Source organism: Ranitomeya variabilis, chromosome 3 (genome assembly GCF_051348905.1).
Source record: "Ranitomeya variabilis isolate aRanVar5 chromosome 3, aRanVar5.hap1, whole genome shotgun sequence".
NCBI classification, from domain to species: Eukaryota; Metazoa; Chordata; class Amphibia; order Anura; family Dendrobatidae; genus Ranitomeya; species Ranitomeya variabilis.
In genome coordinates, this window is record NC_135234.1 from 322,521,519 (window position 1) to 322,537,643 (window position 16,125).

General features: G+C 45.5%; 1 protein-coding gene across 18 annotated transcripts in view; it reads right to left on the reverse strand.

Moving 5' to 3' along the window:
• Positions 1 to 16,125, reverse strand: part of LOC143815937 (protein 4.1-like) — a 405,258-nt gene that overhangs the window by 13,366 nt on the left and 375,767 nt on the right. For all 18 annotated transcript variants that reach the window (XM_077295758.1, XM_077295756.1, XM_077295754.1 and 15 more), the window contains 2 exons: positions 13,906 to 14,034; positions 13,508 to 13,606 (listed from right to left, as the gene is read on the reverse strand). In XM_077295758.1, coding sequence (XP_077151873.1) covers positions 13,508 to 13,606; positions 13,906 to 14,034 — 228 coding nt within the window. The remainder of the gene's footprint in view (positions 1 to 13,507; positions 13,607 to 13,905; positions 14,035 to 16,125) is intronic.

Consider the following 16,125-nt stretch of genomic DNA (forward strand, 5'->3'; position numbering starts at 1 on the left):
CAGGCGCAACCCCAAGTCGCGTGCTGAGAGCGGGTACGTGACATGCTCCTTTTATTCTAAAGCGATCCATAGCCCCCTTATTTTAACATTTATTTGCTTGTTCACGCTGCCTACTACAGCCAGGTTATTGAAATCTAAGAAAGTGCAAATCTACTATTTTTTTTTTGTCCCAGACAGGAGATGTGAGTGCGCAAATGTCATAGCCAATTGTTGACAATTTAGTTGTGCCAAAAAGAATCAAGGCCACATTTAGATCAGTCTGTTATCTGAGGCTGAAGGCTGGTGTATCGGTGGTGGAAAAATCGTAGTTTCGCAGGCGTACGTATCATAGTTCTGTGGGCTAGCCCTTTTTTTTTTTTTTTCAAAAATTCACCCCCCCAAAAAAATATATATTTTATACAGTCTGTTATGTCAGGCTGGGGCCTAGTGTATCTGTGTTTGAAAAATCGCAGCTTCGCAGGCATAAGTTTCATAGTTCTGTCTGCTAGCCTTGTTCCACTCTTTATTTTAAAAATTCTCCAAAACCCCCTCAAAAAATTATACAGTCTTATGTAAGGCTGAGGCCTTGTGTATCTGTGGTGGAAAAATCGTAGCTTCGCAGGCATAAGTTTCATAGTTCTGCCTGCTAGCCTTGTTATACTCATTTTTAATTTTTTGCCAAATTTCACAAACAAGAGAAAAAAAAATAGACAGTCTTATCTGTGGCCTGGTGTATAGGTGGTGGAAAAATCGTAGTTTAACAGGCATACATGTAATTCTGTGTGCTAGCCTTGTTTTTTTTCTTTCAAAAGTTCACTCAAAAAAAAAATAAAAAAAATACAGTCTTATGTCAGGCTGAGGCCTTGTGTATCTGTAGTGGAAAAATCGTAGCTTCGCAGGCATACGTTTCATAGTTCTGTCTGCTAGCCTTGTTCCACTCTTTGTATAATTTTTTTTTTTTTTAGAAAATTTTTTTTTTAGTCTGTTAAGTCAGGCTGAGGCCTGCTGTATCTGTGGTGGAAAAATCACAGCTTTGAAGGAATACTGATCAGATATAATTTTTCTCCAAATAAATACATTTGTGTTGAGCTTTTGAAATAGTTCAGTAGTCCATTTAAAATGGGCAAGGCAAGGAAAGAGGATGTGATGCTGATAGTGCATGCAGAAAACGAGGCCGTGGCCAAGCTGAAAGTGGGCCACAAAGATCCACATCTCCTTGCTCGATCTTCCTGCCCCAGTTTCTAGGGGATCGCAGCACACCACTATTGAAGCCAGAGCAGTGTGAAACGGTTGTTGGTTGGATAGCGGATAATGCTTCCAGTCAATTAGCCACCACCACATCTTCCACACGGTCAAGTTTGAGTAGCCATGAGTGTGGACCAGATATTCCTCACCCTGATCCTTCTTACTCCCACCATGCCGAGTGCCCTGAGACAACTGATCCCACACTTTGACACTCCGAAGAGCTGTTCAGTTTCTCCTTTAAAGATTCCATACTCTCGACCGGTCAACTTTAAGTGGGGCCAGATGAGAAAGCATGTAGCGATGCCCAAAGCTTTGACCAGCCACAGTCACATGAAGGCGATGGTGGGAATGTGTCACAAGAGGTGGACGATAATGAAACAATTGCGAGAAAGTCAGGAGGAGCAGGGTGTGGATGTGGAAGACGAGGTGCTGGATGACTATGTGACTGACCCAACCTGGCAGGAGGACATGCAGAGCGAGAACAGCAGCACACATGGGGAAGGAGGCATATCACACAGGCAGGGAGAAGCAGTGTGGTGGCCACAGACAAAAGGCGTGCATCCGTTCCCCGTAACACCAACATGAGGAAAGTTGCCATTCCAACTGTTAGATCTTCCCGAGTCTGGGGTTATCGGCAGAGTCTTTAAAAAATAACCAAACAGGCCATTTGCAGCACCTGCCATACCCGCATCAGCAGGGTTAGCAAAACTACCAGCCTGACCACCACCAGCATGATCAGGCACATGGCTGCAAAGCACCCGACTTTGTGGGCCGAACCCCAGGTTCCAGGATCACTGTGTGCAGGTGACACCACTGCTTAATCCACTGTTTTGCGTAGAAGCCAATCCCTTGTCCACCGTGCATGTGAAGATGCCTCTAGCCCTGCACCTGTTGTCCACAGTCAAGCAGCACCATCATCACGCTCGTCCACATCCTTGTCCCAGCACAGTCTTCAGTTGTCTATACCCCAGTCATTGAAACACAAGTGAAAAATAACCAGCCAACGCCCCACAGGCCACAGTACTAAATTCTACCATTTCTCTTCTGCTTGCGCTCGAAATGTTGCCTTTTAGGCTTGTCGAAACAGAAGCTTTCCGTAACCTGATGGCGGTGGCCGTCCCCACTTTATCCCACTGTGCAGTACCGGCATTACACCAGCATGTGTCCCACAGCAACATGTGGACAAGGGCTTGTGAACAGGGACTGTACATCTCACTGACGGCACACTGGGTTAACATAGTGGAAGCCGGGACCCAGTCAGACCTTGGGATGGAAAATATCCTCCCCACACCAATGATTGTGGGCCTTACGTCAATCAGGGTTGCCCCCCACAGTCTACAGCTCCTGCACCTCCTCCTATTCAGCCTCCATCTCTGAAATCAACACATCAGCCAGAAGCACTGCAGCACTGCCTCAGCCAAGCGGCAACAGGCTGTGCTGAAGCTAATCTGCATAATGCAGAAGAGTTGTGGACAGCGCTGAAAAAGAGCAGTCAGATAATTGGATGACACCACTGAACCTACAGCCAGGCATGGTCGTGTGTGACAATGGCCGGAACCTGGTTGCGGCTCTGAGGCAAGGTGAGCTCACACACGTACCTTGCCTGGCCCATGTGCTTAACCTCGTGGTTCAACGTTTTCTGAAAAGCTAACCGGAGCTGCCGGATCTGAAAGTTAAAGTATGCCATCTGTCTGCCCATTTTAGAAAGTCAGCTACAGCTTCAGCCGCTCTGGCAGTGCTTCAGCAGTGTTTTCAGCTTCCGGCTCACCGACTGGTGTGTGATGTCCCCACGAGTTGGAACTCTACGCTGCATATGTTGGAAAGGATTTGTGAGCAGAAGAGAGCAGTTGTTGACTACCAATATCAACAAGGCCATCGATATTCAGTTCAGACTCGACACATAAGACCTCAGGAGTGGACATATCAGACATATGTACCATCCTACAAAACTTTCATGACTGCACCAAGATGATGAGCGGCGATGACGCCATAATTAGCATCACCGTCCCGCTTCTCAACATTCTCAAAAACTCTCTGCTCACAATTAAAAAGGATGCATTACAGGCAGAGCACGAGGACATGGACCAAGGAAACATACAGGGGTATTACGCTCAGCCCAGCCTCATGTCTTTCCAACGTGGATTGGTAGGCAATGAGGAGGAAGAACGGGAGCTACTTTCATGCGCTATAGACGGTACTACAAGCACAGCTGTCATACCGTTTGTTCAGCGTGGATGGCCTGAGGACGGAGAGGAGGAGGAGGATGATGAGGACTGCATGGTCAGTCATCCTGTTGGTGAGGACACGGAAGTCTTGCCTGTTAGCAGTCTGGCACACATGGCTGACTATGTTGTGCTGTGTTTCACGTGACCCTCGCATTATAAAAATTTTTGGTGTCACTCATTACTGGTTGGTGACACTTCTAGACCCATGCTACAAGGAGAACTTTCAATCTTTTCTGCCAGAGGTAGAGAGGTATTCTAAAATGTAGCAGTACCAGAGGGTCCTTCTAGCAGAATTATTTAGAAAATTCCCATGTGAGAACTCTGGCAGCAGATGTCAGAGTTTGTTGCACAACCAAGGAGTCCAAGCGAGAGCTACAGAAGTACAATCCAGCTCAGGCAGGGGAACAATGGCAAAGTTCTGGGACAGTTTTCTCAGACCCTCCCATCGTGCTGGCACAGAGACAAGGGGTGCCGTCACAAGAAGTGCAATGTTTGGGAAGGCGCTGAGGGAGTACCTTGCAGATCGCACAAAAGTCCTCCGTGATTCTTCTGTGCCTTTTAATTATTGGGTATCCAAGTGGGACACGTGGCATGAACTGGCTCTCTACGCCTTGGAGGTACTGGCCTGCTCTGCTGCTAGCGATCTGTGAGAGCGGGTTTTTAGTGAAATTGTAACAGATAAAAGCATCCGCCCATCAACTGAAAATGCTGACAGGCTGACTCTTATAAAAATGAACAAGGGCTGGATTGGGCAAGATTTCTGTTCACCACCAATTGAAAACAGCGAAACATAACCTTTAATACATTGTCTTTGTTTATAGAGGTGTATTGTCATGCACCTCTCCCCAACCACACATGGTTATCCGCCTCCTGATTTGGTCTGTTTGGTGTTATCCTCTGTGGAGAAATATGTGTGTGTAAATATATATATATATCTATATATTTCTATATCTCTATCTATCTATATCTATCTCTCTCTCTCTCTCTATATATATATATATATATATATATATATATACATACACACACACACACACACAGTGACCTTATGTATAGGTATTGTGTGAATAGAAACATCTGTCCTGAAGGCTGCAGGTTCGCACCCAGGTGTTAATATGTATTTTCCTGGGACAAGTAGAATTCTGTCTTCAATCTCACCAGGGAAGTCCTGCTGGAAGCCAAGATGAAAGGTAACATTTGTCACCTCCTAGCTCTTGGAAGAGAGATGTTAATTACGGCCTGATAGTATCTCTGTGAGAGCTGTTACACAAAGGACCTCAAGAGAAAATAATATATTCATTGGGGGGCGCGGCCGTGGTCCAATCAAAAACCAAGCAATTATGATATTAACCTGAGAGGCTGGTCTAGAAACCTGACCTCCAGACCAAAGCTATAAATTAGACCTGTATACAGAGAAACGTGTTCACATAATGGGGGCAGCCGAGCTGGTGTGATCCAATCTACATTCATCCTACCCTCAGGGAGCAGAAAGCAGACTACCAAGTTAGATGATTTCTGTAAGTTTTCTCCTGTTATTTTATACTGTTTTGCAAAAGTTGTATGTCTTTTATCATATTTTGATACCTTTTCTTACTGTAAGCACTGAACCTTTTTGTATTAAAGTATAAAACTTTAACAAGTTGAACCTGGAATGTTCTAAAAGAATCCATAGCCTAAGGTGTGTGAGCCTTATGAGTGGTAGACATTATTAGTATTAATATTTCCGGGACTCATCGCCCGTGTATTCGGTGAGTGGTGGCAGCGTGTATGAGCGGGTGTGTGGCCTGGGTCGGTGCGTGATTTATGCTCCCATTACAGCATAGGACAGAGGTTGAATGCTGGACTGAGAGTGAGGAGATAGATTAACCCTTGCAGGCACAACCCAAGTCACGTGCTGAGAGCGGGCACGTGACGAATTAGTTACACCACGGAGTAAGCGATCCGTGACAATTAGTGGCAGAGCGATGGGATAGAATTATTTCTATTAGAGCATTAGTGCATGGCTTAAGCAATTATTCCCTGTAGTAAAGAATTGGTATCCTTGCGAGGAGTGCACCAGTTCTACAAGGTTCAACTCAGTTCTTACTTAGACATACTTGCAAACAGTTTCCCCTCCCCATTTTTCTTTTCTATCTTTTATTTGGCAAAGGCTGTAAATCGATATGGCAGCCCAGTACAAGAAGCAGAGCAGAGGCTCTGACCGACCTCTGTGAGCAGAGAGGAATAGAGACGGCCAACAGATTCAGGGAGCTGCTGATACGCACCTTGGTCGAGCAGGACATAGAGCAAAGTGCTGGAACATTTGGGCAAGGAAAGAGTTCACCTCAGAGAGACCCAGCAATGCCAGCTCTTGCATCGGAGATGCCTGATGGAAGTGTCAGCAATGCCAGTGCTGAGGAGCCTATGGACTCTACTTTGCAAGTGGACTTACAACGGCTGGGAACAAGTGATCCCAATCTGCGCATGCAGCTTATTTTACAGCACCGACAGGCTGAGAGAGAGGCTGCAGAACGCCCGGACTGACAGGCTGAGAGAGAGGCTGTAGAACGCCAGGCTGAAACAGAGGCTTCAGAACGCCGGGAGGACAGAGCTTTCCAGATTCAGATGGCTCAAATAGAGCGGGGTATCAGTCCTCAGATAACCCCCTCTCAGGACATAAATCCAAGGAGACCACGTCTGGAAAACTTCCCTGTGATGGAGAAGGATACGGACTTAGATACTTTCCTTCGGGGGTTTGAAAAAACCTGCAGGCAATACCATCTACCCCGGAAGCAGTGGGCGCAGTATCTAACCCCAAGGTTGAGAGGCAAAGCCCTGGAAGTTTTTGCTGGCCTCCCACCAGAGCTAGATGGGAACTATGAGGCCATAAAAGAGGCCCTGATCAGGAAATACAACCTAACACCAGAAGTGTATCAGAGAAAGTTCCGGAACCTACAACGTAGATTAACTGACAGCTATGCAGATGTTGTGAGTACCTTGAGGACTACGTTCCACCAATGGATCAGGGGACTATCTGTTAACAGTTTTGAGGACTTAACGGATCTTATGGTCAAGGATCAATTTCTGCACTTGTGCCCCATGGATGTACGACAATTTGTGTGTGATCGGGAGGCCACAAACTGCGGATCAGGCTGCAAGGAATGCGGACTGCTAAGTGGCTAACAGGATGCCTGAGGTGCATAAGCCATCGGGATTCAGGTGGAGGGGAGGTAAGCCAAACAGGGACCGGTGCTGTCCAAGCCCACCTTAAATGGGGTCCCGAGGAATAGACATTCTCTAGGCGATGCATGCTGGTGCTTCTCCTGCAACAAAGTGGGACATGTTAGCGCTGTCTGCCCTGATAGGGAGAAACGCCCAACTACAACCACAAAGCCGTTTGTACCCCCACAATCTGTCCTCTTTGTGGCCGGCTCTAATGCGAGGGATAATGAGAACTGTCAGTCTGTCACTGTTGACAATAAAGTCACCATTGGTCTCAGGAACACTGGGGCAGAGGTGACCCTGGTGCGTCCAGCCATGATAACCCCTGCCGATATCATACCAGGAAAGACTATGTCTATAACCGGGATTGGAAGGGTCAGCCCTGCAGTGCCCATGGACTGTGTGTACCTGGACTGGGGAGCAGGGAAAGGATTAAGGGAAGTGTGAGTATCAAATGCTATCCCCACCAATGTGTTGCTAGGCACGGACCTGGGGAGGATGGTGTCCCACTATGTTCCTCCCTTGCAAGTAAATGCTACAGAGAAGATGGAAGAAATGACCCACTTGAGATCCCGTGCGAGGAAGGAAAATGTCCCAATGCACAGGAGTGTAAATATATGGCAGCTGTGATCCGGAGTCAGGCTGCGTCTCAGATTCAGGCCCAGAGATTAGAGGATGAGTCTCAGACAGAACTGCCAGGACAGGAGGCCCATACCATGGTCCCGGAGCCTCCATACATGGCAGGTCCACCAAGGTCCCGGATAACAGACACTGAAGACTCAGCTTCAGACCAGGGGCTGGCAGTCACACTAGGCCAGGGCCTGCAGGCTGACAGTCAGAGCTTCCAGGAGGCCCCGCGGACAGATGTCAGTCTGGAAGAGCTCAGATGTCTTGCAGACCAACTCCCTGCTGCTTTTGGCAAAGAGAGAGTATACTGGGACCAGGGCAGACTGTATACAGTGACTATCCCCACGGATACTACAGAATCTTGGGACTCTGAAAGGCGGCTGATCGTCCCTTATCCATGTAAGGAACAATTATTGAGAATTGCCCATGGAATTCCTTTGGCCGGACACCTTGGAATACAAAAGACTAAAGCTCGCCTGACATAACTTCTATTGGCCCAAGATGGGGACAGATATTGCCAATTACTGTCGATCATGTGTAGTTTTGTCAGAGAGTTCGAAAGTCTAGGAATATACAGAAAGCTCCATTGATACCACTGCCTGTGATCGATGAGCCTTCCCAGCGAGTGGCTGTGGATATCATAGGGCCACTTGCAATACCTAGCAGCTCTGGCAAAGAGTACATCCTTCACAGTGGTGGACTATGCTACACGATACCGGAAGCTGTGGCACTGTCCTCCATCCGAGCAGACAAAGTGGCGGATGCTTTACTGACTGTGTTCTCTCGTGGGGGTTTCCCCAGGGAAATGTTAACCGATCAGGGAACCCAGTTCATGCCCGATCTGATGGAAAGCCTCTGTGAAAGAATACAAGTACAGTATTTTGTGGCCAGCGCCTATCATCCCCAAACCAACGGACTCTGCGAGCATTTTAACGGAACATTAAAGCAAATGCTCAAAATACTGGTGGAGACTGAAGGGAGAGACTGGGAGCGGTACCTCCCCCATCTGTTTGCCTACAGAGAGGTACCCCAGCCGTCTACTGGATTCTCCCCCTTTGAACTGGTTTATGGAAGGTGGGTCAGGGGGCCACTTGATTTGATTAAGAAAAGTTGGGAGGACGACCCCAAAACTACTGGAATCTCAGTGGTTGAATATGTACTGTGGCTCAGAGAGAGAGAGAATGCAAAAACTGAGCAACCTGGCCCATGAGAACGTGACCTAGGCCCATATCAACCAGAAGGTCTGGTACGACCGTAATGCCACACTGAGGGCCTACGAAGAGGGACAGAAGGTTTGGGTGTTGGTCACTATGTTGCAGAATAAATTGCAGGCTGCATGGGAGGGACCATACACTGTACACAAGCGGCTAAATGATGTTATTTATGTGGTGACACTAGATGAGCATGCAAAGCGTCAGAAAGTATTTCATGTGAATATGCTGAAGGCTCATCATGACAGGGAGATCTGTGTCTTACCTGTCTGTAGCCTGCCTGAAGAGGGGGAGGCTGATCTGTTACTAGATGTGGGGGCTGGGACTCCGTACATGGAGTCCCTGGAGTCAGCAGAGTTTAACCCTGAGCTATCCCACAGTCAGCGGTCTGAGCTGAAGGGGGCGCTCAGTGAGTTCACTGAAATCTTCACAGGGGAGTCTGGGAGGACGCACTTAGCAGCTCACCATGTGTACACTGGTACTAATCCCCAAGTACGGCAGTCTGCATACCGTGTGTCAGCAGAGGTGAAGTCACACATGAGGGAAAAGGTAGAGGAGATGCTGAACCTCAAGGTGATACAAAAATCCCAGAGTGCCTGGGCCACGCCTGTGGTTCTTGTCCCAAAAAAGGACCGTACTACCCGGTTCTGTGTAGACTACAGGAAATTAAATGTACTGACTACATGTGAGGTCTACCCCATGCTGAGGATAGACGAGCTGTTAGAGCAGTTGGCTAAAGCATTGTACCTCACCATCATGGACCTAAGTAGGGGATATTGGCAGGTACCCCTGCCCAGAGAAGTGGCTCACGCCACCACTGAGAAGGAATGTTTGGCAATTGTGTGGGCTGTGCAGAAGCTGCAACCATACCTCTATGGGCGCAACTTCACCATGATCACAGATCATAACCCGTTGAGTTGGCTCAACAGAGTAGTTGGGGACAATGGGAAATTGCTTAGATGGAGTCTGATATTACAGCAATGTGATTTCACAATTCAGCATAAGAAGGGAGTCAATCATGGCAATGCTGATGGTCTATCTCGCCAAGGTGGGGCGGAACCAGATACATGCTCGGGAGCTGACCTGTAAGTCAACCCCCCATGCACGTTCATAAGGAGGGAGGTGTGGTGAAATATGTGTAAATAAATATATATATATATATATATATATATATATATATATATATATATATATATATATACACACACACACACAGTAACAGGCATTGTGTGACTAGGAACATCTGTCCTGAAGGCTGCAGGTGCGCACCCAGGTGTTAATATGTATTTTCCTGGGACAAGTAGAATTCTGTCTCCAATCTCACCAGGGGGGTCCTGCTGGAAGCCAAGAAGAAAGGTAACATTTGAAACCTCCTAGCTCTTGGAAGAGAGATGTTAATTGCGGCCTGATAGTATCTCTGTGAGAGCTGTTACACAAAAGACCTCAAGAGAAAATAATATATTCATTGGGGGGCGTGGCCGTGGTCCAATCAAAAACCAAGCATTTATGATATTAACCTGAGGGGCTGGTCTAGAAACCTGACCTCCAGACCAAAGCTATAAATTAGACCTGTATACAGAGAAACGTGTTCACATAATGAGGGCGGCCGAGCTGGTGTGATCCAATCTACATTCATCCTACCCTCAGGGAGAAGAAAGCAGACTACCAAGTTAGATGATTTCTGTAAGTTTTCTCCTGTTATTTTATACTGTTTTGCATAAGTTGTATGTCTTATCATATTTTGATACCTTTTCTTACTGTAAGCACTGAACCTTTTTGTATTAAAGTATAAAACTTTAACAAGTTGAACCTGGAATGTTCTAAAAGAATCCATAGCCTAAGGTGTGTGAGCCTTATGAGTGGTAGACATTATTAGTATTAATATTTCCGGGACTCATCGCCCGTGTATTCGGTGAGTGGTGGCAGCGTGTATGAGCGGGTGTGTGGCCTGGGTCGGTGTGTGATTTATGCTCTCATTACAGCATAGGACAGAGGTTGAATGCTGGACTGAGAGTGGGGAGATAGATTAACCCTTGCAGGCACAACCCAAGTCACGTGCTGAGAGCGGGCACGTGGCGAATTAGTTACACCATGTAGTAAGGGATCCACGACATCCTCCTCCTTATCCTCATCCTCCACAACCAGTACAACACCAGGGTCAACGTATTCTGTGATGCAAAAGTCACTCTATTTTTGTGCAAGGGTGTTTTTCAGATGCCCGTTACTAATTAGAAACCAAAATAAACTCCCCCAGGGGGGAACTGTCATCAAAATGAGATGTATGTATATTTTCCCCATTTATTCTTATATATTCCAGTTTTAATATCTCTGCACCGTCCTTTTATGACCCAGTCCAGTGTTTGGCAAGGGTGTCTATGATGCCCATAGTATATTTTTAAAAAATGCATCTCCCTTGGGGAAATGTTTGTCAGCTCATGCATTGCGTGTATGGGCATTACAAGTCTAGGAGACACACTCCTTTACATTGGGCCTAGTTTTTCATGAGGCCTTCAGCAATGTCTCCTCATTCTCCACCACTAGATCACCACGCTTAACGTGTTCTGTGATGCTACAGGGAGTCCAATTTTTGCCAAGCCTGTCTATGATGCCCATAACAGATTTTTAAAAAAGGTGCCCCCATGGTGAAACGTTTCTCTGCCCATGCACTTCGTGTATGGTCGTTACAAGCCTAGTAGACCCCCTCCTTTTCATTGGGTCTAGTTTTTCATGAAGCCTTCCTCCACCTCTCATTTTCCACCACTAGATCACCAGGGTTCACGTGTTCCACGCTGCTACAGACAGTCAATTTTTTGGCAAAGGTGTCTGTGATCCCCATTAAATATTTTTTTAAAATGTACCCCCATGGGGAAATGTTTGTCAGCCCATACATTTAGTGTATGGGCATTACGAGTCTAGGAGACCCGCTCCTTTGTAATGCAACAGTTTTTTTATGAGCCCCTCCTCCATGTTTCTTCCAAGGGGGATTGGGGTGCATGCAAATTTGGGTCAAGGCGGCCCTTGCATTCAATACATAAGAAAACAGTATGGCAGGACCAACTGAAGAATGTGAAGTGGGTTTTCCTGTGGCCATCCAGTACCTGGGTTCAAAGGCTTATTGGGGTGCATATAACTTGATAGCAGGGCAGGCCTTGCATTCAATGCAACATTTTTTAGGAAGCCCTCCTGTACCTCTCGTGAAAGGGGTATTTGGGTGCGCTGTAATTGTTGGCAGCCCAGCCACTAACTTCTTAGGCAATAACAGCATAGGAGACCCACTGTTTAATAATGGCCCTTTAAGAATATTGATGCCGCCTGATGCCCCTCTAAAAATAGGCTTTGAGACTTTAAGACTGAGTCCCTCTTTCATAAATGAAACAAGATGTGTCTCCTTATGTGTCACACACCACATGGCCAGCTAGGGTTGTTACATGTTATAATGACATTTCCCAGTGAATGCATTTGCATTGGTTGAAAGCAATGTAAAAGTTGAAAAACGCATCAAAAAACGCTGACCCTGAACATAGCCCAAGTGGTGGAGGAACATTTTGTTCTGGGGTTAATTATTAAGCCTTATATACAAGTTATTACCCTGGAAAGGATGCACCTTAACATATTTCCAAGTAAAATACATTTTGGTTTCGCTTTTGTATGTTTTTTGGTGCACCTGTAAAAATGGCGTGAAACTCTTGACAACATTGTTTACAGCTGTGACCTTGGAGTCCGAAATGCTTCCAGGGGCGATCCTCATTATGTTTCTTTGTCATTTGAGCAGTGTTTCCATCATTTTCAGACGTTTTTTAGACCTTAAAAGGACCCCCGGGGGGATCGCGGTAAAAATACTTGTGTTTCCCATAGACTTACATTGGGCTCGTTGCTCGGGTCGAGTACCCGAGAATTCCAATTTGCTAGACCCGAGCAACTAGAACCCGAGCATTTTAGTGCTCGCTCATCACTAATGTTAAATAATGCATGGAAAACAGCACTTGTCAGAAATAACTGAAGCTGGAAAAAGGGTGCAAAGCCATTGACTTCATAGATATAATCATGTTTCTTTCTGGGAGAATCTCAGTCATGCTGAACATAGTAGAGCCTAAGCTTGAGGTTTAACGTCAGCTAATGTATTCTCGCATATTCTAATTTTAATGCATGCATATTAAGCAATTACAAAACTTCTAGTTACCGTATTTTTCGGCCTGTAAGACACACTTTTTCCCAAAATTTTTTTTTGGGGAAAACGGGGGTGCATCTTAGTCAGAATATACTTACAAGTAGTGTGGCGGCAGCAGGAGTCAGGCGATTTTGTGGTAGTCAGACGCTGCAGGGCGATGATCACACTCCCTTCCCATGCTGGTGCGTCAGGTACAGCGGTGCTCTGTGGTGCGGGGAGCTGTGTCGGCATTTTAAGCCCGGAGCCCCCCGAACATCCATTTCTGTAACATGGTGGCCTCCAAGAAAATGGCCGCCGGGGACGGTGCATGCTCAGATTGAGATCTCGGCAATGAGATCTCATTTAGAGATCTCGGGAGACGAGGCGGGGGCGGCCATTATCCCGGAGGCAACTACATCGCAGTAATGGATGAGCAGGGAGAACTCCGGGCTTTCCCAAAATGCTGGCGGAGAGCCCCGCACCACAGAGCACTGCCAAACCTGCTGCACCAGCCTGGGATGGGATTTCCCTGAGTCCACCGCATTACAGTAATGGATGTGTGGGGGCTCCGGGGTTTCATGATATGTCAGCGGAGCCCCCGCACCACGGAACCTGCCACACCATTCTGGGATGGGAGTCATATCTCCGGTCCACCGAACACCCCCTGTGACCACGTTCCACCAGCACTGCTGATCCCCCTCCCCCCCGGTAAGCTGAATTCGGACTATAAGACGGACCCTCACATTAATTTTTTTCCTCCTATTTTCCTTCTGAAAATTTGTGGTGCTTCTTATGGTCCGATGCGTCTTATAGTCTGAAAAATACGGTACCTTCCAGAGGATCACCTTTAAGCTGATAATGCAATAGCTTACCTTGGTGATTTGGGTTGTTGTGGTGCTGCTTGTTGTTTCGGAGGTAATGGTATGTGCAGTTTGCAGTATGCCAGGTTCTTGATCATAGTTATCTTCATTCTATAGACATAAATGTTTTAATTTAGAACATTTAAAATATACAGTGGCAACTAATGTTTAATGGGCGTAAGGCAATGAACAATGAAAGATCAGCACATTATTCAACATTTACTGATGCATGACAATACATTAACGATAACCTCTGGTTGCTGCAACCTCTGTTTGCTGCACGTTTAGTTATGATTATATTAGCTCTTCTTATGGAAACAAGCATTAACGCATGCTCGGACCTGCTGGTGAAGATCTTATTTCCATACGAATGTATATCAGACCAACAGACAAGATGGAAGAATACTAACTTTTGCAGCTTCATATGTGATGGTCTTAGTCTCTGTGTGAACCAAGGGGACTTGTTTGGTGGGGATTTGTCCCTTCTCACTGGTTGAAGCATTAGAAATGGTTACTGCCTGTGTTTTCACCAATGGTGGCTATTAAGAAGAGGAAAAATTATTATTAAAAGACAGTCAAGTGTTTGTATTACTTGTGTAGTGGTAAAGTATGGTATAAATTGCATGCAGTGTGTTCAGTTTATAAAAAAAATTAGCTTAATACTCAGAACATAAAAAGATCAATTACAAGTAAAACTGCCTGTAACCGTACATTAAAAAGACTATATAATTTTAATATTGAACTTATGTGAAGATACAGGCCCAAAGGTGACACACGTATTGCCAAGAGATTTTGATGAGAACATGTCCCTTCTGTTTTCTTTTAGGTGCAGTACGAATGCCTACAGAGATTGCTATAAGATAAGGCTACTTGCACACAATACTTGGCAGTGTCTGCTTACTGTAAAGGTACCTTCACACTAAGCAACTTTACAACGAGAACGACAACGATCCGTGACGTTGCAGCGTCCTGGATAGCGATCTCGTTGTGTTCGACACGCAGCAGCGATCTGGATCCCGCTGTGATATCGCTGGTCGGAGCTAGAAGTCCAGAACTTTATTTGGTCGTCAGATCGGCGTGTATCATCGTGTTTGACAGCAAAAGCAACGATGTCAGCAATGTTAAACATGGAGCTAACGACCTGTGAGAACGATAAGTGAGTCGCCGTTACGTCACAGGATCGCTCCTGCATGGTTGTGGAGCTGCTGTGTTTGACATCTCTACAGCGACCTAAACAGCGACGCTGCAGCCATCAGCTCGTTGTCTATATCGCTGCAGCGTCGCTGAGTGTGACGGTACCTTAAGTGATGGAAAAGCTCCCAATATCCAGATCAAATGTACCAATAGGCTGACATCAGATGGGGGCAAGATGCAGTGTCAGGAGACTTTTACCAAATACGGGACATTTCCTACTTACTAGATTGAATAGCTGCAGTTATTGTCATATGAATGTTAAAGGGAACCTGTCAGCAGGATTGTGCTCAGCAAACTACAGACAGTGTCAGGTCGGTGCCGTTATACTGATTAACATGATGCCTGGGTGATGAAATCTGGCTTATGGTTGTTTAATCTCTATTTGCAGCTTTCAGTTAATGAGGTTCTCGTGCTCTGGGGCGGCTTCATGTGTTGCTCTGCTTACATATTCATCTGTATGGCTAATGCCAGGTTACTGATCCCTTAGCAACCTGCTCCTATTTTACATACTGAATATAATACGGTTTGAAAAAAATTTCATTCATCAGGCAGGTGTCGACACTTGAGCTATAGCATAATACAGGGGAAAATATGCATATTTTTGCTTTATTTACACATATAGTTTTGCTTAAGAAATTTTTATATATAAAAAAAAAAAAAGTCGCAGGCAACAGAACCTTCACAGTAGCATCTATTGCATTCCGATAGATGCTAGTGCACAGGCACCGCCGGCAGGGCCATTTTGGCAGAGAATAAGAAAATTAGGCTTCAACAAAGATGGCGCTGCCAGCACCTGCGCAGTGGCACTTATCAGAACGATGCTACTGCGCAGGCGCCGCCATCTTAATGGAGCCTAATTTTTTTTTCTCTGTCAAAATGTCAGCGGCGCCTGCGCATTAGCATCTATTGGAACTTAATAGATGCTACTGTGCAGGTAACATTTTGTTTGAAAAACACAAATTTTTCTTAAACAAAACTTTATATGTACTACAAACATGTCCAAAGACATTAATTATGAAAGAACCTATACCATAATAGTGATTTTCAAAATATGACTACACCCGGGGTGTGTTGAAAATTCATAGCCAAAAGGTTGGATAACAAGTATCCATACACACCACTCAAAAAGAGGTATGATATAAAAATATAAATTTTATTGAAGAGTACGGTATATAACACAAAAATTCATTAAAATATAAAATGACGTACACGGAATAAGAGGTAAAGAGTATACTCAAGTAAACCACACATGGTAGGGTGGAAAAATAACGGGTTATGCGTTAGTACAAAGACTAAATAACAAAAATCTCTCAGATATTGTATATAACATCTTGCTAATACTAGACATAACAGGTCATAAAGTGCTGACAATGCAAAAAGTGCAGCGCAAAATATATGTATAATCTAAGACATACCCATATCAGAATCAAGAGTGC